Here is a 23989-nt window from a genome sequence, read left to right as displayed (position 1 = left end):
TGGGGTCCAAATCCAAGAATCATTTCTTGGGATCTGAGGAAAATGGCAAATATACATGTTGGATTTACTGCACAATGATTGAATCAAACAACAAATTATTCCAGTTTTGACCATTATTCATAATTAAATCTCCAAGTTTCAGTTGGAGAAGAGGTGCAAAGGCCAGGTTTTGGGGAGGATTTGAAGCCTTGAATAGTAGATAGATATATAGGGCTCCATCCAAATACTAATATTACCCCCATTATTTATAATCCAATATGCCCTTTTTTCCACCGCATTTAGATTCTTGAGGATGATACCCCTTCATAACCATGATGCATTAGTGAATAATCAAGCTTTGAGAAAATCTAGGTTTCGCAAATATTCTCTCCTTAGAGCTTGTACTTATAGGAGGTCTTCATTCTTTAAAATCCTCCACCCCAATTTACCCAAAAGGGCTTTGTTTCCAACTCCATAAATTGAAGCCCCAAACCATCACTGTTTTAGGTGTACAAATTTTCTCCCAAGCCATGAGGGTAAGACTGCTTCTTTAAGTAATTAAAATCCCCATCATAAGTCTTTAAAAATCATATCAATTTCATGTCACAGAGCCTTTGGCAGGAGAAATATGGACATTGTATGGTAAGGAATTGAAGAAACTTTCCGATTCCCTCACCCAATCTCATGAGAAGCAGGCCCAACAGGCCCTGCCTTAACCTGTCCCTAGACAGCCAGCCCTCGCCAGGCTGCTGGTATGCATGGATAAGAGTTGTTCTAGTTGCTAGGAAGATGGTTCTGCACTTCCAACCAGAAACATTTTGGAGAACTTTGGACTTAATATCCTTCAAAGCTTTCTTCTTATTTTGGTTGATGAACACCGAATAGAGGCATGACAAGGTATGGCCTTCTAATGGTGCTGAGTTCGTAAGGTGTATATTATGATTTTGGTGTTTAGTCAGTGATATCATAATTATGATAGTTGTTTTAGTTGTTGTAATTTTGAGTGATTTTAGGGAGAGAAAAAACGTTATGGTTTTGGAGAAAATGATGGATGTTTATGGGGTTTTGGTTGATCTATGGTAAATTAGTTGGGCGTTTGTAAGATGAATGAGGGATTTGGGAGTGTTGAAAATCCAGTTTGGGGGAGTTTTATGTTCTGTGACTTGACATTCGAACGATGATCTAATTACAACCACAATCGAAGCCCGTTGGAACGGGGTTTGCATTGAATGATCGAGGTAGTTCTAGAATGCCCTGGTCGCAATCTCGATCACAAGTCATTTGAATTAGAGAGCCACAAAATGTCCTGTTTGAGCCTCGTTCGCAAGCCATTTAGACAAGACTCCTAAGGTTGAAGAATAATAGGTTTCTTTTAGGGAAAGAAGAGCTTTAGGGTTTAAGAAAATGGTCTAGGTCTAGTAAATGGAAAGCCCTAACCAATTAGTACAATGGTTTCAAAGAATAGTTTTGAGATTAGAATTTAATATCAAGGTTTAAGCAAGAGATTCTTAAGTAATTTAAGAAGGGATGGTTAACAAGAAAACCTAAAGGAAATTAAGTCAAGAGTCAGTAGGAAATCGATAACCCTCTAATGACGGTTTGGTGTTCGATCATGGGGGAAATCACTCATGGCGACAATCTAGTGTTCGGTCACGGTCTGTTGTTATAAGTGATCACCCATGGTGATGACCTGGTGTTCGATCATGGCGTGGTTGATTTTCAATGATGACGGTCTGGTCCTCGACTGTGTGAAAATTTATCGTGGCAACAATTTGGTGCTTGGTCATGATTTGTAGTTGCGTAGGATTAGACATTGCGATAGTTTAGTGTGCGGTCATTAGGTGGCTGATTTTTCAGGATGGCAGTCTGGTGCTTGATCATGAAAAAACCACCCTAGTTCAGGAATAGCTAAAACATTAAAATGCTAGAAGAAAGGTTAGACGAGTTGGAAATAATTTTATATATATATATATATAGACACACACACATGTTTGAATTTGTGAATTTGTAAAGCATGCTTTGTTTTAAGCATGTTGCTCATGCACGTATGTGGCTTAATGTTTTGAGCACGATACTAGCAAGAGCTTGTAACAAGTTTTGGTTTCAATATTTTAAGTAAGTAGAAAAGTCTCTCTCGGTTTGATTTCAAGGAAAAGCATTTTATACGGTTAATGATATTTGTACACAAAGTGTATATAAATAACACTTCTCATTTTATAGTGACGTTTTCCACAAAAAGCGCATTAATTACCATATTAGGTTTTCAAAAACATATGGACATTTCAGGTAAAAGAAATTTGTACCCTAATTTTTAGAGAAACCAGGTTTGTATTTTAAATGTTTTAAGTTCAACAAAGGAGAGAGAAGCTTTTTTCAAAGCAAAGAGGGTTAATACCACACACACACACCAGCTTGTTTTGGATTTATACTTGTTAAGCCATAGATTCACAGTTTTACTTGTAAAATTGTTTAATTTTATAACTAGAGATATGATACATTGCTACCCCAAGCCACAACTCTTGATTACCTTTGCCCACGTACCAACTTTTATAATTAAAGTTAATTAGGGGACCATCTTGCTACATGGGCAAGGTAGTCAAGAGTTGTATCTTGAGATGACAAAATATATAAATTAATGAATATTAATAAAGAGTTTTTTTTTTTTTATCAAAAAAAAAATTATTTGAAGGCTTAATTATAGTGAATATTCTTTAATTAAGGCCCCTAATTATATTAGAAGTAATTAAAAAAAATTAATATCATTTAATTCTCCAATATTCTACTCTTGAAATAAGTCTTAAAAAATTGATTGTATTAAATAAGAGAATCAAATAATATTAAAGATATTCTTAAATAAAACACATTTTTTTAACTTTAAACATTCTATTATTGGAAATAATGGAGAGACTGAAAATAATAATATTCAATTATGTTGTGGGTAGAGATTTTTTAGGCTTTGTGATGAGCGTCGAGTAGCCAAAATTCCAATCAGAATTTAAAGAGACAACAATTTTACATCCTAAAAAGTGAGAAAATTAATTTTTAAATAAAAATATAATATTAATATTATAATTAATATATATATATATTAAAAAAATGCCTCACTTAACCTAGTTGCCTTAAGCTTCAAAATGTATCAAGCTGGCCATAGCTGGATGCAAATGAGCCTGAGGGGTATGTGTAGTATAGCCCATAGGGTTTGGAGTCTAACTTTTAGAGACTCAGGACGACAACACAACTTGGAAACTTTTAGTTTGAATAAGGTTGGCTTAGAGCCATTTTTTTAATGATGTGTTTAGTGTGGGACATATGAACAAAAGTTGTATATAAGTTATGAATGTAAGCTATGTTTCAACTTAGAGCTTTGGTTGTATTCTTACAAACTTGTAGAGTATATATATATATATATATATATACACAAACAATTTTTGTTGTGCTGTTTATCAGGAAATAGTAGTAGCAACCACATGTATAATGTAAATTAATGCATTTATCCTGGTGGAGGCATTATGAGATCCACTCAACAAGATAGAAAATGATATTGTTGATATGCATTGATTCTCCCAATTGATCCATCTAAGATCAAACCCCAAACACTTAAAAAGGATATTTGTGAGAAAACTCCATTCCATACAATCATATGTTTTTTCCATATCCAATTTTATTACCATCAACCCTCCATTGGCATGCATTGTCATGGATAAACCTCCTTTTGATGGAGGCAGATTGATTCAAAAAAATAATCTTTTACAACAGAGGTTTCAACCGATTAATTCTCATTCATTTATCTCCCATTTCAAATACTTACTAAAAAAAAAAAAAAAAATTCAACCAATTAGCCATGATCTTAGAAATCACAAGTGAAATTGCACAAATTAATAGGCCTAAAATGATGCACTTTAGATGGATTATCGTGGTCCATTTACTTTATGCTTGTCAATAACATCTACTTGGTGCTATTTTTCATCAACACTTCCACATCCACTTCACACATTCTTGGAAGCCAAAATTGCTTTTCATGCACTCTAAAAACAAATAAAGTTAAAAGAAAGAAAACCTTGAATTGGGTCAATTGTACGTAGTTGCTTGCATAATTTGAACACCTCTGAAATATTTGAGTAAAAACATGCCAATAACTTGGAAGATTTAACATGGCTTTCAAAGCAATAAGCCATCCCACCACAGAAGAGGTGGAAATTTAACAAGGCTTTAATTGTAGATAGTTTGCAGTTGTAATTCATATGGAGGACTCGATATCATCAAACATATATGCATAATCTGGTTGAACAGAAAAGGCTCGATTTCGACCTTCAGGCATGTCAATTACGATTAAATAAAAAACCCCTCAGAAATGCACATTCAAAGTCAAACAAATTCACTTTCATTTCTTAGAGAAAACAATGGTAACATTCTGTAGAAGCTATTCAACTAAGCAGAGCTACAAATCCAATTGACAATAGCCTATTTTGCTAACTAACCATAATTTGAAAACTTCGGTAATGCATTGAGTAGCACCAACATGTACCTGCCACTCAAATGAGTTGAAGAGATGAACCTTAAAACTTTGCATTACCAAAGAAGGCAACATAATCTGTTGACTCGTGGACATTATAGCACTTTTATATGTAATCATATAGTTTGGCAAATCAAAATCATACAAAAACAAAACTCCAAAGTGAGTTAAGCCCACATTCAATTATATGAAAAAATCTTGACTAAAAATTACACAAGTTCCACATCTCCAACTGGTAATGCACTCATCTGCAACGTTCTACCATTACCTGATGCAAGAAATCGCACAGAAGGCAAGGAGGGATCTGTAATAGATTCAATCTCAAGAAAGTTGAAATCATATGCACCGGATCGCTTCAAACTAAACACAAACACAAGCACAATCCAGCCCAACATGGAAACCGCCCAGTAATTGTTCATTCCATGAATTAAACCCCAAGCAATAGCATAACCAACAATAATTCCTGATAAATGCCCAAGAAAACTTGCTTGTGGAACGATAATTGAAGTAAAAATGAGCGACTCAAATGGCGCAAAACTAATTGGAAGCGATAGAAACCCAAAAAGTTCCAACTTTGAAGAAGGCTGCTTCATGGAAAGAATCGTCATCCACCCAAAAACGACACAAGAATATCCAACAGCTGTCACTCTCCGAAAATACTCAATCTTAAATCTTTGAATCAGTATATGGTACATTCCCAAAACTAACACACCTGATAATACAACCAAGACCAGCGTGTACTGAAGATAATATTCCACACCAAGGCCGACATGCCCCAACTGTTCCACTACCCCCAGACTCCAAAGTGCACTCATATTAAAAACAAGATGAAGAATACTTATATGGGAAAAACCCGAAGTTATTATCCTCCAATGGTGCCCTTCAATGGCGGTTTCATAACTCAAACCCACATGTGAATACCCAATGTTTTTCTTTTGTATGTAAAACCATATTGCACTACATATTCCTATAATACAACTTGTGGCTGGTTTTTCCAAAATCTCATAGAACAAAGGCTTCCCCATCTATAACAACCCCTTTTTACTTTCTCTCTTCTATCTCCAGAGTGTTTCAAACTAAATTATATAAACCCAGTACTATAATTTCCACAGGAATAATCAAACATGATATACAGCTTCTTCAAAGCCCCCCAAATAAAGGGGTTTTTAAAACCTTATTAATCCTTCACAAGAATGTGAAACCCATCTCAGAATTCATCACTTAAGAAACTTAGATCATAAAAAACCCACCCAAAAAGGTGAACACGTACACAACCCACTATTCCAATTGACAGAAAGAACCAATCTGAGAACTGGGCTTCCAGCAAATCAGTCCAAAAACTAATCTTTCTCAATGAATCTACAAGAAGGTGCAGAAAAGTTCCATGCACAACAATGAAAAAAAAAAAGAAAAACCCTGATTATAAGATTCTTCAGATTATTTTTTTTTCCACTCCTGAGAAAAATATATTAAATGCAAAATAGTTCGGATTTGTGAGATCAAACAAGCAAAGAATTAGGGTTTAAAAAGAAAAGGCTCAACTTATGGCATCGAATCGATTTGAGTTCTTGGCTGGCACTAGATTTTCTGGGACTTTATGCTGAAGTTGAGTGCGCAGCTGATGTTGCGGGCGGTGGGGCGGAATTTCCTCGTCGATGCTACTGACGAAGGGGAAGGCAAGAGTGTTGGAAAGGAGCAATTGAAAACTCTTTCTTTGGGCGTAGAAGGATCAACTCTTGAAGGTGAAATAGTAGGTGGAGAGAGGGCTTTGCGGTTTATTCTTGAAGGTTTGGAGGGTGCGGGCTGGTCTCCAGGCTTTGGGCTAAAGCGTAAGCCCATCTTTGGTGGGCGATTCCAAGGGGGGAAATTTTAGGCTCCTAAACCCAAGACCAGGTCCAAGTCTCATTTTAAACCTAAATCCAATTCGGGTTTAGATCTTGAGGGGAAAGCCCGCGGGCCATGTCTATCCGGGTGGGCATCATTATAATCCTTTTTTCTTTATCTTGATGGTTTTGAACTTACTAATACAAAACCGGCCATTTAAATGTTTTCCAATGTGTTTATCTTCTCTTTTTGATCTTTACATTTTATTTTATTTTATTTTTTTAAGGAAAATGACATAATATTCATGTTGGCAGATAAAGCAAGTCGTGAAATTGCAGTTGAAGCTTAATTTTTTACAAAATTTGTGGACCTTCCTTAATTTTTTACATAGTTTTATATGGGAACTTATTTGCAATGTGATTTACATAGCTGTTGAGAATTATTTATTTATTTATTTTTATGTAAAAATGGTTTCAAAGAACATTTTGAGATTAGAATTTAATATCAAGGTTTAAGGAAGAGATTCTTAAGTAATTTAAGAAGGGATGGTTAACAAGAAAACCTAAAACAAAAGGGGTAATTACCTTTTTTCCCTATAAACTACCGACCATTGTCAACATGCCAGCACGAACTAACAATTCGATCAGAAGAGAGCATGGAATTTCCATTTATGTACCTTTACTCCCTTTTCCGTTAGTCAAATTTGTAAAAAGACTTAAATACTCTAACTCAAGTTTCAAATTTACATATAATACCTAAAAATTAAACAATTAAAAAAAAAGAAAAAAAGAAAAGAAAAAAGGAAAGCCTTCGGCCACCCCTTTAGGGGAAAGGGATGGTCGCGGCCACCTCAAATCCAAGACAGGGGTGGCTCATGGCCACCCTTGTCCAAGCCAGGGTGACTAGCAGGGGTGACCGCAAGCCACCCCTAGAGGTGGCTCATAGGCCACCCCCTTCTCCTAACATCCCCTCTATTATTCCTCCCTTTTTTTTATATATAAAAAAAAAAAAAAAAAAATTTATTAATTTTTTTTTATTAAATTATTGTTTTAGGGTATTCTGTCTTTAAACAAAATTTAACGTCTAAAAATCGAATAGTCTGTCCAATTTAACGAGATTCCCTAACGGAATGGGGTAAAGGTACAAAAATGGTAGTTGCATGCTTTCTTTTGGTCGAGGTGTGAGTTCGTGGTGGCATGTTAACAATGACCGGTAATTCTTGAGGGAAAAAGGTAATTGCCTTTAAAGGAAATTAAGTCAAGAGTCAACTTAATCAAGAAAACCTAAAGTAAATGGTCATCGGTTGTGTGAAACATGACGATAGTCTAGTGTGCGGTCATGGGGTGGCTGATTTTCAAAGATGAAAGTCTGGAACTCAATCATGAGAAAACCACCCTAGTCCAGGAATAGCTAAAACATTAAAAACCTAGAAGAAAAGGCGCGCGCGCACACACACACACACACACACACACACACACGTTTGAGTTTGTAAAACATGCTTTGTTTTGAGTATGTTGCCCATTTTTGTCTGCTTGTAAATGAATTGAATGGTATCACTATATACGCGTATGTGGCTTAATGTTTTGAGCACAACACTAGCAAGAGCTAGTAACAAGTTCCAGTTTTAGTATTTTAAGTAAGTAGAAAAGTCTCTCTCGGTTTGATTCCAAGGAAAAGCATTACCATATTAGGTTTTCAAACATGTTAGTTTGTGATTGGCTGCATTTTGTTTGACAAAATCACTTTTATGTAATGTTGCTACATTATCAGGGATGCCGTTTATTTCAGAGTCTTCATTTTAGAAAAGTGGTTCACGATGCTCAAAGAAGATTTTCTGTACAGATTCCAAATCAGAGAAGTCGGATCCCAAGCTTTCGTCTGGACGGCCCAGTCATGCGTCCGGACGTCCATCAATGTCCAGAAGTTTCGAACAGTTCAAGGTTACATACGTCCGGACGTCGCGACAATGCGTCCGGATGCTTATTAGAGTTCGACAAGAAATCGGTTTTCCTTCTCAGACACAGATATGGGAAGACAGCTACATTTGTCCGGACGATAGGGCAACACCGTTCGAATGCTATCCTTGATAAGGCAAGACGTGGAAAAGAATTGCAACCGTCCGGACGATGCAGTCCTTATTATTGTATTTACGTGTAGCAGAAGTGCAACCGTCCAAACGCTAGGACAACACCTTCCGGATGTGGCCTTGATATGGTATTGCGTGAAGAGTGATATGGAAAGCCGGTTGCACAATTGTCCGTCCAGACGGCCTCAGCTTGTGTCCAGACGCCATTTTCAGAAAATCGAATCAGTGTCGATTTAGGTATTCTGTAGCCTATAAATAGAGGCCTCTAGGCATGTAAAAATCATGAATTCAATGTTGAATTCTTCTGTACTTAGAGAAGGTGTTTAGGTAGATATTATGAAGATCTGCTAGCTCTCTAAGGGTTGCCGGTGTGTGGTTACTTTGTTCGTGTTGAAGTCTATCTTAGGGAGGAGCCCTAAGGTAAAGAAATCTATTGAAGACCCCTTCAAGTAGGTGACTTGGTTGGGAAGCGTTCACGTTGGGTTACATGTCAGAATGCAAGATATGATCGCTGCATAAGGGTATGTGAGTATTACTGTCTTTGTACTAGCTTTGTCATCTGAATAGTGTATATCCTGAGTTTGGCTGCCCCGGAGTGGTTTTTCTCTTAATTGAGTATCCACTTTGTTAACAAAATATATGTCTCATTTAAATTCCGCACTTTGATATTTTATTGCACACTTGAGCATACACATGGTAAATTAGAAGTCATTTAAATTTTCAATTGGTATCAGAGCTTGGTACACTCTGTTTAGATTAATTTCTTGAGTGTGATCCATATTTTTTACTTCTTTTATCATGAATTCTTCTATAGATAATTCTAATATTGAGCTCTTTGAGAATTTTCGTAAACTGAGTAAAATTTCTAAAAATTCCAATAAAGAGCTCAAAAAGTTAAGCAAAAAAAAAAAAAAAAAAAGTCTTTAATCATTAAATTGTTTGAATCACATGCTTTGATTGACTCTTTAAAATCTGAGAATACCATGCTATTTGACAATATTGATACACTTGAGAATAAATTAAAAGAATCTGAAGATCTCTTGAAAAAAATTCTCTAGTGATAATTTAAAAAGCATGCTTTGTATTCATTCAGATATTTCTAACAAGCCTGACTTAATTGTTAATGATTTAAGTGCTTCTACTTCACATGCTTCTGATTCTGAATTAGATTCTATTGTTATTAAGCCTGTGATAGTAGATACTGCTTGTTTGGATAATTCTGAAAATTCTTGGTTAAATAATTGTGTGAAGCCTAAATCCAAAGATACAGGTACACAAGCTCATGGTAAGTTTGTCTCTACGTGTCATAATTGTGGGAAGGTTGGTCACATTAGATCAAATTGTTTTTTGTTAAAAACTCATAGATCTTGGATTAAGCAGGATGCTTCGAGGAAAGGTAAAGTTGAAAAATCTTCCTCATCCAAATATGTCCCTCCACATAGGAGACATATAAAAGGTAATCACAATGTTATTTTTAAGAATGCTAACCTAAAATTTGCAGAGATTGTCAAGAAGCATTCAAAGAAAAGAAGCTTGCCCACCTGTCATCACTGCGGCATCACCAGTCACATCCAACCCAAATGTCCACAACTCCAGGCTTAGAAGTCGATGGTTTAGAGGGAGCTGCCAACAAGAGCTACATCAGGTATTTTACCTCCGACGGCACATCAGGCTCCACGACATCAGCATAAGTTTATTCTTGCCAATCAGAGTGGCAAATCAAAGAAGAACAAATCGAGTCGCTACAAGAGAAAGCCGAAGAAGCCCAATAGCAACCATGGCTATGAGGGGTTGCTGAGCATGAAGCTAGGTATGCTAATGAGAATGGCCAACATGGACAAGACCCGCACACCACCTCCACGGGTCAAGTAGGTATGGGTTAAGAATGATGAGACCATTCACCCCTTGAGGGGGAGTGGACCCACCTAGTAAAGATGAAGTCTCAACATGCCTAGGATTTTGGTTCCTAAATCATAGTACATGTCAGGTATGTTTGCATTATTGTGTTTATCATGTCACATTTTATTCATGCCTTGCGTTCTGTTAGAAGAACCATTTATTTTATCTCCCATATTTTCTCTTGTTGTCTTGAGAAATTTCTGTAGGTACTATTTGGGGATGACAGAAAAAGCACATCAGGCTGCTGTTTTTCTGTCTTGGTAAAATCTGAACCTTTCTTGTGAACATGTTTGATTTTATCACACATGCTAGGAGGTGTTTTTGTGTTTATTTTCATCTAGCATGTTTTTGTTGTTTTTCTGTCTATTTTTTTCTCTACATAAAAAAAAAAAAAAAAAAAAAAAAAAAAATTGGGGGAGAAGATGCACAATTTTTATTTTTTATTTGATAACTTTTCAGATATTGCATGTGTTTTTGCCTAATATCTCAGTTCATTGTGCATTGATTAAATTAGGCTTGGCAATTCGGGTCGACACGAACTCGACCCGACTGACCCGATTACACAATCGGGTCCAACACGAACCTGACCCGATTATTAATCAGGTTGAATTGTGGAACCCGAACACGACCCACTTACCATCCGTGTTACCCGAACACAACCCGGGTAACACGATTCACTGATTCAGCAATTTCAGGCTTTCAACCGCTGGGTCTTCCGTCTTCGTTGCCGACTCGCTGTTACCATCAAGCGCTGGGTCTTCCGTCTTTCATCGCTGACTTGCCGATACCATCAAGGGCTGGGTCTTCCGTCTTCGTCGCTGTTACCATCAAGAATCCAAGATTCAGATTTCAGAGTTTTAGACACGAATCTCTCTCTCCGTCCTCATCGTCTCCAGGTCCTTTTTCTTTTTCCTCTTCAGCTCCTCCCTAACCCTCCTCATCTCCATTGCTCTCTTCGACTCCTTCTTCAAATCAGCCCCAACATGAACTCTGGCACACTCGCCACTCCCACCAGAAACCCCAAGTACGGGGCCGGCAGCTCCGGCTTCTTCATTGGAGGCGTATACGCGTTGACGCACTGCGACTCGATGTTCAATTTGTCCCAGGATTCCCAGAACCTCTGATTCCCATCCAACGATGGCAAAATCTTTCTCAAAACCCTAGAATCTTCGAGAACCACCAGGAGTCTAGGACCGGTTCCGTGTCATAAAAACCCATTCTTCACTTACATTAATTTTTTTTTTTTTTTTTTTTAATAATATTACCGGGTCAGAATCGTGTCTGGCGGGTCAACCCACAAGTTGACCCGTTAGACACGATTCTAATCGGGTCATAATCGGGTTGACCCGATTATGACCCGAACCCGATTATACTAAACCCAAACCCTATTTTCCCGTGTCGTGTTCGCGGGTCGTGTCAAAAATTGCCAACCCTAGATTAAATATGCTTATATATGATTGAAAGTTTATGCTTGATATCTGCAAAGTTTACTTGTTGCATCTTAATGATAGATAGTTGCTTTTCTCGTATAATAAAAAATTATGGACTATCCAAAGCTCTCCTAAGGTAAATTTTTTTTCTTTTTCTCTCTGATTTTTAGCTTTTGGAAATTCTGAGAAGAGAGAGATTTTTTGCTAAGACGGTCAAATTGACCAACTTGCTAGTTGAACCTAGAACCTAGAAATTCTGGCATTCTCTCTAGGTTGCAGCATCAAGTGATGAAAAGCATTCAAAAATCAATAAATATGGATAAATAAAATGATCTATTGCTTATTATGCTATAAATCTGTTCTTGAACTTGTCCTTATAGAAATAGTCAGTGACCAAATCATTGCCGAAATAGACGGTCACTAAAGGACTAAGTAAAAGAAAAAGTGTTGCAGCTTAGGGAGAGTGTATTAGATGATGCTGGCTAAGCCCTAGTAAAATAAGGTTTGACTTTTGACTGATCTATTATTGATTTTCTCTCTTGCTTAGAAAATTCAGTTGCTTTAAGTCATATCAGCAAACTTCATACCTTATTGAGAATGCTTTCACACACACATGCATTGCATGAGTTGAGCAATCTATTTAAAATTTCTATCTGTAGGAAAATTTGTGCTTATTGAATACTTAACTCTTAATTATATCTTTGCATATTTTTAAAATGCTATTTGACTGCGTTATCAGTTGATTATACATGTGTGTTTTGAAGCTATTTTTAGAGAAATATATTTTTCTCCAAATTTTCCTCCAGTTTCAGATTTTCTGTGTGAAGCGTCTGAACGGTCCTCCTCTTGGGTCCGGACGCGTGTGGCTCAGTTGTCCGGACGGTTAAGTTACACGTTTGGACATGAGCGGTTTTGCCGAGTGCTGATCTGGCAGTGGCCGTCCGGACGGGTACCCTACAGGTTTTAAAATTGCATCTCTTTCTTTCCTACCGCCGCACAAAGCTTTTCTCTCACGTTTTTTTTCTTTCTCACTTTTCTCTTCACTTTTTGTGCAATTTTCTCGTGCTATCTCACGAGTTCTTAGCCTATTTTGTCCTTTTCTGCATTTTTGTCTTCATTCCAGGTACATTGATATTCTTATGTTCTTTTTCAGTTTTATTAACTGTTAGAATATTATTTTTATGGAATATGTTTGAGATAAATATTGCATGAAATTGTTTATTTTCTTTGCTATTGAGATCGAGATAGTTGTTTTGTCAGTTATTTGGAATGTTTTTGGGTTATTTATTGTGTATTTAATTTTTGGGAAGTCCATTTTACTGCCGCTATAATGCCAGATTTTTTTTGGAGACTAACAAGATTTTAACTAGTTGAGGCATTTTTTTTTTTTGGTATATTTTTCTTTGTATTTTTCAGGGAAAAATGTCTTCTAGTAGCTCTCAGTTCAGGGACAGAGGAAGGCATTGCTGCCACCAGGGCCAGGGTGGAAACTAGACCTATGATCATTGAGAGAAACGTCCTCAAAGCAGATGTTATGGTTCCTCCGCTTGATCTTATTGATCAGTTGATCCGGGAGAACCATTGGGATTATCTATACAAGTGCTCCGCTATTGTCTATCCCAGACTGGTCCAGGACTTCTATGGTTTTTTGGATGTTATTCAAGATGAGCAGGGTAGTCTCACCTTGCAGACCACAGTCCGGGGAGTGACTTTTTGAGTTGATGCTGCACTTATTGGGACTATTATCGGGATTGATCTAGTTCCTTTTGAGGGTAGTCCTTTCCCAAATTCCATGGTTTCCCTTACCATGAAGGAGCTACTCGTGTTTTTTGATCCTCAGCATCGAGCACAGGACAGAGTCTCTCACTCTATTAGGATTGGCATCTTTTCCTCACCGTATCATCTTCTTGCAAAAATTGTGCAGCACAATTTATGGCCCACAGCTCAAAGGAATGAGCTAGTCTACAAAAGAGCAAGATTTCTCTATGCTTTGATTCAACAGATTCCCTTCTGTCTCTGCAAGCACATTGTGCTCACTATGCTGGAGATGCGTGATGAGCAACAGACAGGTCTCCCCTTTGCTTGCTTAGTCACGTGGATTTGCTTGGGGGTTGTTCCTGACATTCCTGCTATGGAGCCCAAGGAGAAGACCAAGGATACTCTTGTGAAGCATACAGTGTTGAAATCTAATGCTCAGCTATGCTTTGAGGATCAACTGGAAGTAGCTTCTCCTCTAGCTCAGGATGATCCTACTACAACTTCATCTTCCCAGACTACTCCACCACCTCCAGCCACTGATGCTATGCTCTCCCGAATTCTTGATACTATGCTTTCCATTCAGCGGGAGGTCACTACTATGGGTATTTGTGTTGAGCAGAATTATATCAACATCAAACGTGCCTCAAGAAACTGGATCCTGAGGATGATGATGATGATGATGATGACTGAGTGATTTGATCACTTTTGTTGTTGTTGTTGTTGTTGTTATGTTGTTTCTTATGTTGAGACAATTTTTTTCCACTTATTGGATATTTGTAAAACATTTATAACTCTAGGTTTTATTTACTCTGTTTACCCTTGTCCTGCTGAGACATTAAGGGGGAGTAATTTTTTTTTAGCTGGTTTTTCTCTACTTTTTTTTTACCCTTTGTCATTTTGAGACAAAAATGGGAAGTATTTTTTGATATTGGACCGGAAATGTATTTTTAAACTGGTCAAGTGATTTTTGTCCCAGAATGGCCAAAGGGAGAGTTTGTTTGTTTGTGATTGGCTGCATTCCGTTTGGCAAAATTACTTTTATGTAATGTTGCTACATTATCAAGGATGCCGTTTATTTCGGAGTCTTCATTTCAGAAAAGCGGTTCAAGATGCTCAAAGAAGATTCTGTGCAGATTCCAAGTTAGAGAAGTCGGTTCCCAAGCTTCTGTCCGGACGGCCCAGTCATGCATCCAGACGCCCATCAGTGTCCAGAAGTTTCGAACAGTTCAAGGTTACATACATCCAGATGTTGCGGCAACGCGTTCGGATGCTCATCAGAGTTCAACAAGAAATCGGTTTTCCTTCTTAGACATAGATATGGGAAGACAGCTGCATCCGTCCGGACGCTATCCTTGATAAGGCAAGACGTGGAGAAGAATTGTAACCGTTCGGACGTCAGGGCAACACCGTTTGGACGCGGTGCTTATTATGGTATTTACCTGTAACAGAAGTGCAACCGTCCAGACTCTAGGGCAACACTGTCCGAACGCGGCCCTAATATGGTATTGTGTGATGCGCGTTATGGAAAGCCGGTTGCACGGTTGTCCGTCCGGACAACTTCAGCTTGCATCCGGACGCCTCCTAGAGAAAAATGAATCAGTGTCGATTTAGGTCTTCTGTAGCCTATAAATAAAGGTCTCTAGGCATGTAAAAATCATGAATTCAATGTTAAATTCTTCTTTACTTAGAGAAGGTGTTTAGATAGATATTGTGAAGATCTGCTAGCTCTCTAAGGGTTGTCGGTGTGTGGTTACTTTGCTCGTGTTGAAGTCTATCTTAGGGAGGAGCACTAAGGTAATAGAATCCATTGAAAACCCCTTCAAGTATGTGAATTGGTAGGGAGGTGTTCACGTTGGGTTACGTGTCAGAGTGCAAGATACGATCGCTGCATAAGGGTACGTGAGTGTTACTATCTTTGTACTAGCTTTGTCTTCTGAATAGTGGATATCCTGGGTTTGGCTGCCCCGAAGTGATTTTTCTCTTAATTGAGTTTCCACTTCATCAACAAAATATCTGTCTCATTTAAATTCCACACTTTGATATTTTGTTGCACACTTGAGCGCACACACACACTGTAAAATAGAAGTCATTTAAATTTTCAAAACATATGGGCATTTCATTCAAAAGAAACTTGTACCCTAATTTTTAGAGAAACCAGGTTTGTATTTTAAAGGTTTTAAGTTCAACAAAGGAGAGAGAAGTTTTTTTTCGAAACAAAGAAGGTTCATACCACACACACCAATTTGTTTGGGGTTAATACTTACTAAGCCATGGACACACAATTTTACTTGTAAATTTGTGATAAGCTTGAGGGGTATGTGTAGTATGACCCAAAGGGTTTGGAGTCTAACTTTTAAAGACTAAGGACGAGGACACAACTTGGAAACTTTTAGTTTGGGTAAGATTGGCTTAGAGCCATTTTTTTATGATGTGTTTGGTGTGGGACATATGAACAAAAATTGTATATAAGTTATGAATGAATGTAAGTTATGTTTCAACTTAGAGCTCTGGCTGTATTCTTACAGTACATAGTTCAATATATATATATATACACATACACAATTTTTGTTGTGCTGGTTTTCAGGAAATAGTAGTAGCAACATGATAGAAAAAAATATTGTTGATATGCAATGATTCTACCAATTGATCCATCTAAGATCAAACCCCAAACACTTAAAAGGATATTTGTGAGAAAATTCCATTCCATACAATCATATGCTTTTTCCATATCCAATTTTATTACCATCAACCCTCCATTGCCATTGTCATGGATAAACCTCCTTTTGATGAAGGCAGATTGATTCAGAAAAATAATCTTATGACTACTAAATTTTGGCCTCTTGGTAGGAGGAGCTTTATCTTATGTTTGTATGTAATTGCTTGCGTGCTTTGAGCACCTGTGAAAGATTTGAGTCAAAACATGCCAATAACTTGGAAGCTTTAACATGGCTTTCAAAGCAACAAGCTATCCCACAACAGAAGAGGTGGAAATTTAACATGGCTTTAATTGTAGACAGTTTGCAGTTGTAATTAATCTGGAGGACACGATATCATCAAACATATATGCATAATTTGGTTGAACAGAAAAGGCTCGGTTTCGGCCTTCAGGCATGTCGATTATGATTAAAAAAAAAAAAAACTTAGAAATGCACATTCAAAGTCATAAACAAATTCACTTTCATTTCTTAGAGAAAACAACGGTAACATTCTGCAGAAGCTATTCAACTAAGTAGAGCTACAAATCCAACTGACAATAGCCTATTTTGCTAACTAATCATAATCTGAAAACTTCGGTAATGCATTGAGTAGCACCAACATGTACCTACCACTCAAATGAGTTGAAGAGATGAACCTTAAAACTTTGCATTTCCAAAGGAGGCAACATAATCTGCTGACTCGTGGGCATTATAGCACTTTTACATGTAATCATCTAGTTTGGAAAATCAAAATCATACAAAAACAAAACTCCAAAGTGAGTCAAGCCCACATCCAATTATATGAAAAAATCTTTACGGGAAATTACACAAGTTCCACATCTCCAATTGGTAATGCACTCATCTGCAAGGTTCTACCATTACCTGATGCAAGAAACCGCACAGAAGGCAAGGAAGGATTTGTAACAGATTCAATCTCGAGAAAGTTGAAATCGTATACACCAAATCGCTTCAAACTAAACACAAACAAAAGCACAATCCAGCCCAACGTGGAAACAACCCAGTAATTGTTCATTCCATGAATTAAACCCCAAGCAATAGCATACCCAACAATGATTCCCGATAAATGCCCAAGAAAACTTGCTTGTGGAATGATAATTGAAGTAAAAATGAGTGATTCAAATGGCGCAAAACTAATCGGAAGTGATAGAAACCCAAAAAGTTCCAACTTTGACGAAGGTTTCTTCATAGAAAGAATCATCATCTACCCAAAAACAACACAAGAATATCCAACAGTCATCACTCTTCGAAAATACTCAATCTTAAATCTTTGAATTAGTATATGGTACATCCCAAAACTAACATACTTGATAATACAACCAAGACCAGTGTGTATTGAAGATATTCCACACCAAGGCTGACATGCCCCAACTATTCCACTACCCCCAGACTCCAAAATGCACTCATATTAAAAACAAGATGCAGAATACTTATATGGGAAAAACCCGAAGTTATTATCTTCCAATGGTGCCCTTCAATGGCGGTTTCATAACTCAAACTCACATGTGAATACCCAATGTTTTTCTTCTGTATGTAAAACCATATTACACTACATATTCCTATAATACAACTTGTGGCTGGTTTTTCCAAAATCTCATAGAACAAAGGCTTCCCCAAAATCTCATCCTCATCATCACTACTGTCAGGATGATGATACTTGAGGCACTCCTTGAGATCCAGCTGCTTCTGCTCCACACGCTTGTTGATAGAGTGCCCCTCCTACTGCATAAAAGTGATGGACTGCTGCATGGTGCTCATTCCTCCCTGAATGATAGCTAAGGCCTCCATTATCTGAGAAAAATTGACTTCCGGCTCAGAAGGCGGGACGGTCTAAGAGGATGAAGCCATGTCTGGAAAGCCGACTGGCATAGCAGCAGGTATGGGCACCTCATCATCAGAGTCATCTCTTCGCAATTGCGCATTAGACTTCATTAAAGTCTGCTTGCTGATGGGCTACTGAATCTTCATCTTAGGTTCTCCAGTAATGTTGATTCCCGACTGAAGAATGATCTGAGTGAGTAGGCAGCCAAAGGGGAGACCGGTATTACTCTCATCACGGGCCTCCAACATAAGGCCCAAAATATGCTTGCACAGGCAGAAAGGCAAGCGGAGGTGGATGGCATAAATGAACTGGGCCTTCTTCAGAATCAGGTCACTGCGCCTGATGACTGGCCATAGGTTGTGCTGAACTATTTTGGCCAGCAAGCGATGAGAAGGAGACAATGCGCCGATCCGGATGGTGGTAGCACGCTCTCCTCCCTGTGGAACTGCATGGAAGAACTCTCGGAGATCGTCAATAGGGGGAGGAAGCACCACCTCATTATAAGGCCTGCCGGGCAACTCAAGGACTGGTACTCTGATGAAGTGACTGATGATCTGGGGATCAACAGTGATGATATGCCCGTCAACAGTGGACTGAAGTACCAACCCACGGTCATCGTCCTGTGCCACTTCTAGAGTGGCATAAAAGAGTCTGACAAGTCTGGTGAAGACAACACAGGCACATGTGTAAAGATATCCCCAATGATAAGTCTGGATAGTGTCAAAAATACTATCCAGAGGAGGCACCATGATGTCAGAGCGAACCACATTGCACTCGGCAATGACTGTGCGGTCCATGATTTTGGCTTGTAGTGCGCTCCTATCTTCCTCTGTCCTTTGGCGGACCCTGCGCTTGGAACTGACTGCAGACATGATGCTGTAAAAAGAAACCAACAAGATTTGCCAGAAATAATCCAAAAATATTCTTGTTAGGTCACACAAAAATTATAACAGCAGTAAACAGGACTTTTCCAAATATATAGACATACAACCAGTCCTAACACAGCAAATATGTGCATCTCAAAAATTTTAACAACATTCCTAAAAGATATAAATATTTCAACAGTTTAAAAAATAAACTGAAAAGGAAAAGACTAGAAAAATACCTGGAATGTGAGGGGAATGCACAAAAAGACAAGAAACAGGGAGATAAAGCCAAAAGCTCGCAAGAAATAACTCACAAGATGCCAAAAGGAAACTTTTTGGTGGGGTAGAGAGAATATGCGGCGACCAGCTATTTATAGGGCCTGTGGGGTCCCCGTCCGGACAGTGTATTAATGCCGTCCGGACGCGCGCTGCCTAGGAACCATGCTGACAGGTCGCGCACGTCCGGACGAGTATCCTTACCGTCCGGCCGTTGGTTGCAGCGCACGTCCGGATGTAACCTGATTTCGTCCGGACAACTAAGCTCTACCCGTCCGGACGCTCCACACTAAAACATCATAAAACTGAGGAAAATTTATAGAAATCAATTTTTCTCAAGTCAGTTTCAGAACACACATGTATAATCTACTGATAATACAATTAGAGAGCATCTCAAAACTAGGCAGAGATATAAAAGAGAGTTGAGAGTACAATCAGCACAAATATTTTCCTGAACAAAGAAAATTTAGATAGACAACTCAACTTTTGCAATGCGTGTGTGTGTGTGTGAAGATTTAACCCACAAGGTATGACTTTCAATGACATGATAGATAGCAACCAGATTTTCTAGACAAGAGAGAAAATCAATGCAAGATTAGTCAAAAGTCAAACCTTATAATTTACTAGGGCCTAGCCACCCTCATCTGATACACTCCCCCTGAGATGCAGCACCTAATTATTTTACTTGTGCCATGAAGGACATAGTAAATGTTTTACTTGCACGTAGAGGGCAAGGCATAAAGCAAATTCAGCACATAAGCAGTGATGCTTGGATGGAGTGGAGGGTCCGGACGGAGAGACACGTCGTCCGGACGGATGATGCTTGGTCTGTCTGGAGTCCGGATAGTATGGCACGTCGTCCGAACGGATGGAACAGTGACAGATGGGCGTTCGGACGGGATGGCTCGATCGTCCGGACGGCTGACAGGGAACTGAAAATCTTCTGACTCTGAAGCAATTCTGAATAGTAGAATCCCTGTGAAGCATCTTTACACACAAGTGATTTTGTCCAAAACACAGAAGGAGGCCAAAATACTAACAAACTCCCCCTTTGGCCATTCTGGGACAAAAATCACTTGACCGGTTTGGAAATAAATTCCCGGTCCAAAAATAAAAATTACTCCCCCTTTTTGTCACAAAGGGACAAAGGGTAAAATAGAGTAATAAAAACCAACTATCATAAAAATTACTCCCCCTAACGGTCTCAGAAGGACCTGGGTAAACAGAGTAATATAAGTCAACCAGTTTTTCAAACAAAAGGAAGGAAAAACAACAAGCTTAATGGAAGAAGAAAAAGCAGCATGGATAGGTCCTTCACAAGTATAAGAGCTCATGCATGAATTCCTGTCTTGAGAAATTAGACACAAGGCATGTCAAAATTATACAAACATACAGTTGATAGACAAGAATAAGATAGGCACAGATTCTCTTGCAACTCGAGTAACAAAAGTAGCACTATTGCTCATGCAATGTGTGGGTATGTGGAGACCTTTTCCCATAAGGTATGACTTTCAATTTTGACCAATAGCAACAAGATTTTCTTAGACAGGAGAGAAAGTAAATGGAAGACAGACCAAAAGTCAAACCTCACTAGGGCCTAACCACCCTCATCTGATACACTCCCCCTGAGATGCAGCACCTAAATGATTTACTTGTACCATGAAGGACAACGTAAATGTTTTACTTGCACGTAGAGGGCAAGGCATAAAACAAATGTAGCACATAAGCAGTGACTATAAAAACACAGAAATCATATGATTAACTGCTTGTTTCTGACGATGCTGCAAACTAAAAGGAATGCCAGAGTTTATGGGTGCTAGGTTCAACTAGTATGTGGTCAATTTGGTCATCTTAACAAAAAACTTCTTCTCTTATCCAGAATTTCTAGAAACAACAGGTTAGAGAAGGAAAGACGTACCTTATAGGGAAGTCGGAGATAGTGCACATTTTTCATCGCATGAGGAAAAGAAGCTATCAATCAAAACAAGTGAGCAGAAAACCTTTGCATATGTCAGAATTGTGTTTTCAACCATATGTAAGAATAATTCATCAATGCATAGTGAACTAATAATCCAAGAAAGAAACGCATGAGAGAGCTGACATACCTTAGAGGGGACCAACCTGCCACAATTTTTTTATTTTTTTTTATTTTTATTTTTATTTTTATTTTTTTTTAAACAACATCATGTTGGCAAGAAGCTTATCCCAGCATGGAACATCATGTCTAGGACATGGCACACACACCAATGGCTTTTCGAAGGGACTCAAACCTGCTACCATCTAGAGGTTTGGTAAGAATATCAGCCAATTGGTTTTCAGTGGGGATGAATGAGAGTGAGACTACCTCGGATTCTACAAGATCACGTAAGAAGTGATGTCTGATGTCAATGTGCTTGGTCCAAGAATGCTGAACGGGGTTCTTGGATATATTGATAGCACTAGTATTATCACAGTTGATAATCATAGTATCTTGAGAGAATCCGTAGTCCCCCAGCAATGTCTTCATCCACAGTAATTGGGTACAGCAGCTACCCGCAGCAATATACTCAGCCTCAGCAGTGGAGAGAGATATAGAGGCTTGTTTCTTGATCATCCATGCAACAAGATTGTTCCCCACATAGAAACATCCTCCCGAGGTGCTCTTTCGATCATCAGCATTTCCAGCCCAATCTGCATCAGAGTATCCTGCAACAACAAGGTTTGTTTCTCTAGAATACCAAATGCCATAAGAAAGGGTATCATTGACATACTTGATGATACGCTTTACTGCAGTGAGGTGAGATTCCTTAGGATTGGCCTGAAAATGAGCACATACTCCCACACTGAAAGCAATGTCTGGTCGGCTGGCTGTAAGATACAGAAGGCTCTGTATCATACTCCTGTAAAGGGATGGATCAACAGATTTTCCTGCAAGATCACTACTAATCTTGACACTGGTACTCATGGGAGTATGGGCACGACTAGATCTTTAGCATATTTTGACTGAGAGATGAAAATGTCTTCAGTAGTTTGCTTGACTTGAAGGCCAAGAAAGTAGTTCAGCTCTCCAATCATGCTTATCTCAAATTCCTGCTTCATTTCCTCAGAGAACTCATGGGCAAGAGAGTCTAAAGTAGCTCCAAAAATGATGTCATCAACATAAATTTGAGCGATGAGTTTGTGAGTACCTTGTTGCCTGATAAACAGGGTTCGATCAGCTTGTCCCCTTGTGAACCCTTTAGCCAGGAGATAAGTGGTGAGACGCTTATACCATGCTCGAGGGGCCTGCTTAAGCCCATATAATGCCTTCTTCAGTTTGTACACATGATGGGGATGATGAAGATCTTGAAAGCCCTTTGGTTGCTCTACATAAACTTCTTCTTAAAGAATACCATTCAGAAAAGTACTCTTTACGTCCATCTGGTATAGCTTGAACCCAAGATGACAAGCAATGGAGAGAAGAATTCTGATGGATTCTAACCTGGCAACTGGAGCAAAGGTTTCATCGAAGTCTATTCCCTCTATCTGAGTATATCCCTGAGCAACAAGGCGAGCTTTATTCCTGACCACAGTGCCATGCTCATCTGTTTTATTCTTGAAGATCCACTTAGTGCCAATGATGTTTTGTTCAACGGGATGGGGAACCAAGGTCCAAACATCATTTCTAGTGAATTGATGGAGCTCATCATACATGGCAGACACCCATCCTTCATCCTGTAGAGTTTCATCAACTTTCTTGGGTTCTGACTGAGCAAGGTAGCAGCTGTAGGAAACTTGATTGGCTACTTCACTGTTGGGCTGAATGACCCTGCTTCTTAGCCTACGCCCTTCATTTATGGTCCAAGGAGCTGCTGAGGAGGATGATTGTGCTTTACCCATGCTTGCTTAAGCTGATTAGCAGAAATATCCTCATCTTCAGAAGTACAAGAGGTGGTGTCCGAAGCTGTGGGAGAGGGAGATTTCTCTGGAGACATGTTCGGAGAAGACTTAGTACAATCTGCTTAAGCTGGCTCCACTATATTAAGCTGACTTTCTTCACTGCTGCTTGGTCTCTCATCTTCTTCATCATCAACAACCATGTTTATGGATTCCATCACAGTCTTTGCCCTTTTATTGAAGACCCTGTAGGCACGACTGTTTGTAGAGTATCCCAGGAATATACATTCATCACTCTTGGAATCAAACTTCCCAAGATTTTCCCTGTCACGAAGGATATAGCATTTACTTCCAAAAGGTTTCTTACCTCGCCAAATTTCATAGGGAGTCTTGTTTCAGGCCTTAGGTATACTCTGTTGATAATGTGGCATACAGTATTAACTGCTTCTCCCCAGAAATGTTGAGCAAGATTCTTTGAGTGGATCATCACACGAGCCATCTCCTGAATAACCCTGTTCTTTCTTTCAACAACTCCATTTTGCTGAGGAGTGATAGGAGAGGAAAATTCCTGCTTGATTCCGAATGAGAGACAGAATTCTTCGAATTTGGAATTTTCAAATTCTCTTCCATGATCACTGCGGATTCTCATAATCTGGCAGTTTTGCTCAACCTGAATCTTCTTGAATAAATATTGAGCTGCATCAAAAGCATCAGATTTTTCCCGAAGGGGGATAGCCCAAGAGTATCGAGAGAAATCATCCACAATAACCAGAATATATCTTTTCCCACCCAGACTAGCAATTCTAGTGGGACCCATGAGATCCATGTGCAGCAATTCTAAAGTTTTTGAAGTATGAATACCTGAGGTCTTTTTATGGGCTGCCCGAATCTGTTTCCCCAGTTGACAAGCACCACAGATTCCTTTCCCAGTCTTCTCCATTTTGGGTAGATCTTTAACAATTTCTCT

At 38.7% G+C, this 23989-nt stretch overlaps 1 protein-coding gene and 1 pseudogene across 1 annotated transcript; both read right to left on the bottom strand.

Moving 5' to 3' along the window:
• Positions 1-4337: 4337 nt before the first annotated feature.
• On the bottom strand, positions 4338-6237 carry LOC133878936 (RHOMBOID-like protein 13). Its single transcript, XM_062317502.1, has one exon. The coding sequence runs from the start codon at positions 5515-5517 to the stop codon at positions 4702-4704; it is 816 nt and encodes a 271-aa protein (XP_062173486.1). The 5' UTR covers positions 5518-6237; the 3' UTR covers positions 4338-4701.
• Positions 6238-17008: 10771 nt separating this feature from the next.
• On the bottom strand, positions 17009-23120 carry LOC133859249 (RHOMBOID-like protein 13; annotated as a pseudogene).
• Positions 23121-23989: the final 869 nt, after the last annotated feature.

This window comes from Alnus glutinosa, chromosome 1 (assembly GCF_958979055.1).
Source record: "Alnus glutinosa chromosome 1, dhAlnGlut1.1, whole genome shotgun sequence".
Taxonomy (NCBI): domain Eukaryota; kingdom Viridiplantae; phylum Streptophyta; class Magnoliopsida; order Fagales; family Betulaceae; genus Alnus; species Alnus glutinosa.
This window is presented reverse-complemented; position numbering and strand designations above follow the sequence as displayed.

Bases quoted from the DNA above. Each gene is read 5' to 3' on its own strand.
- LOC133878936 (XM_062317502.1), bottom strand. From the start codon at position 5,517: ATGGGGAAGCCTTTGTTCTATGAGATTTTGGAAAAACCAGCCACAAGT.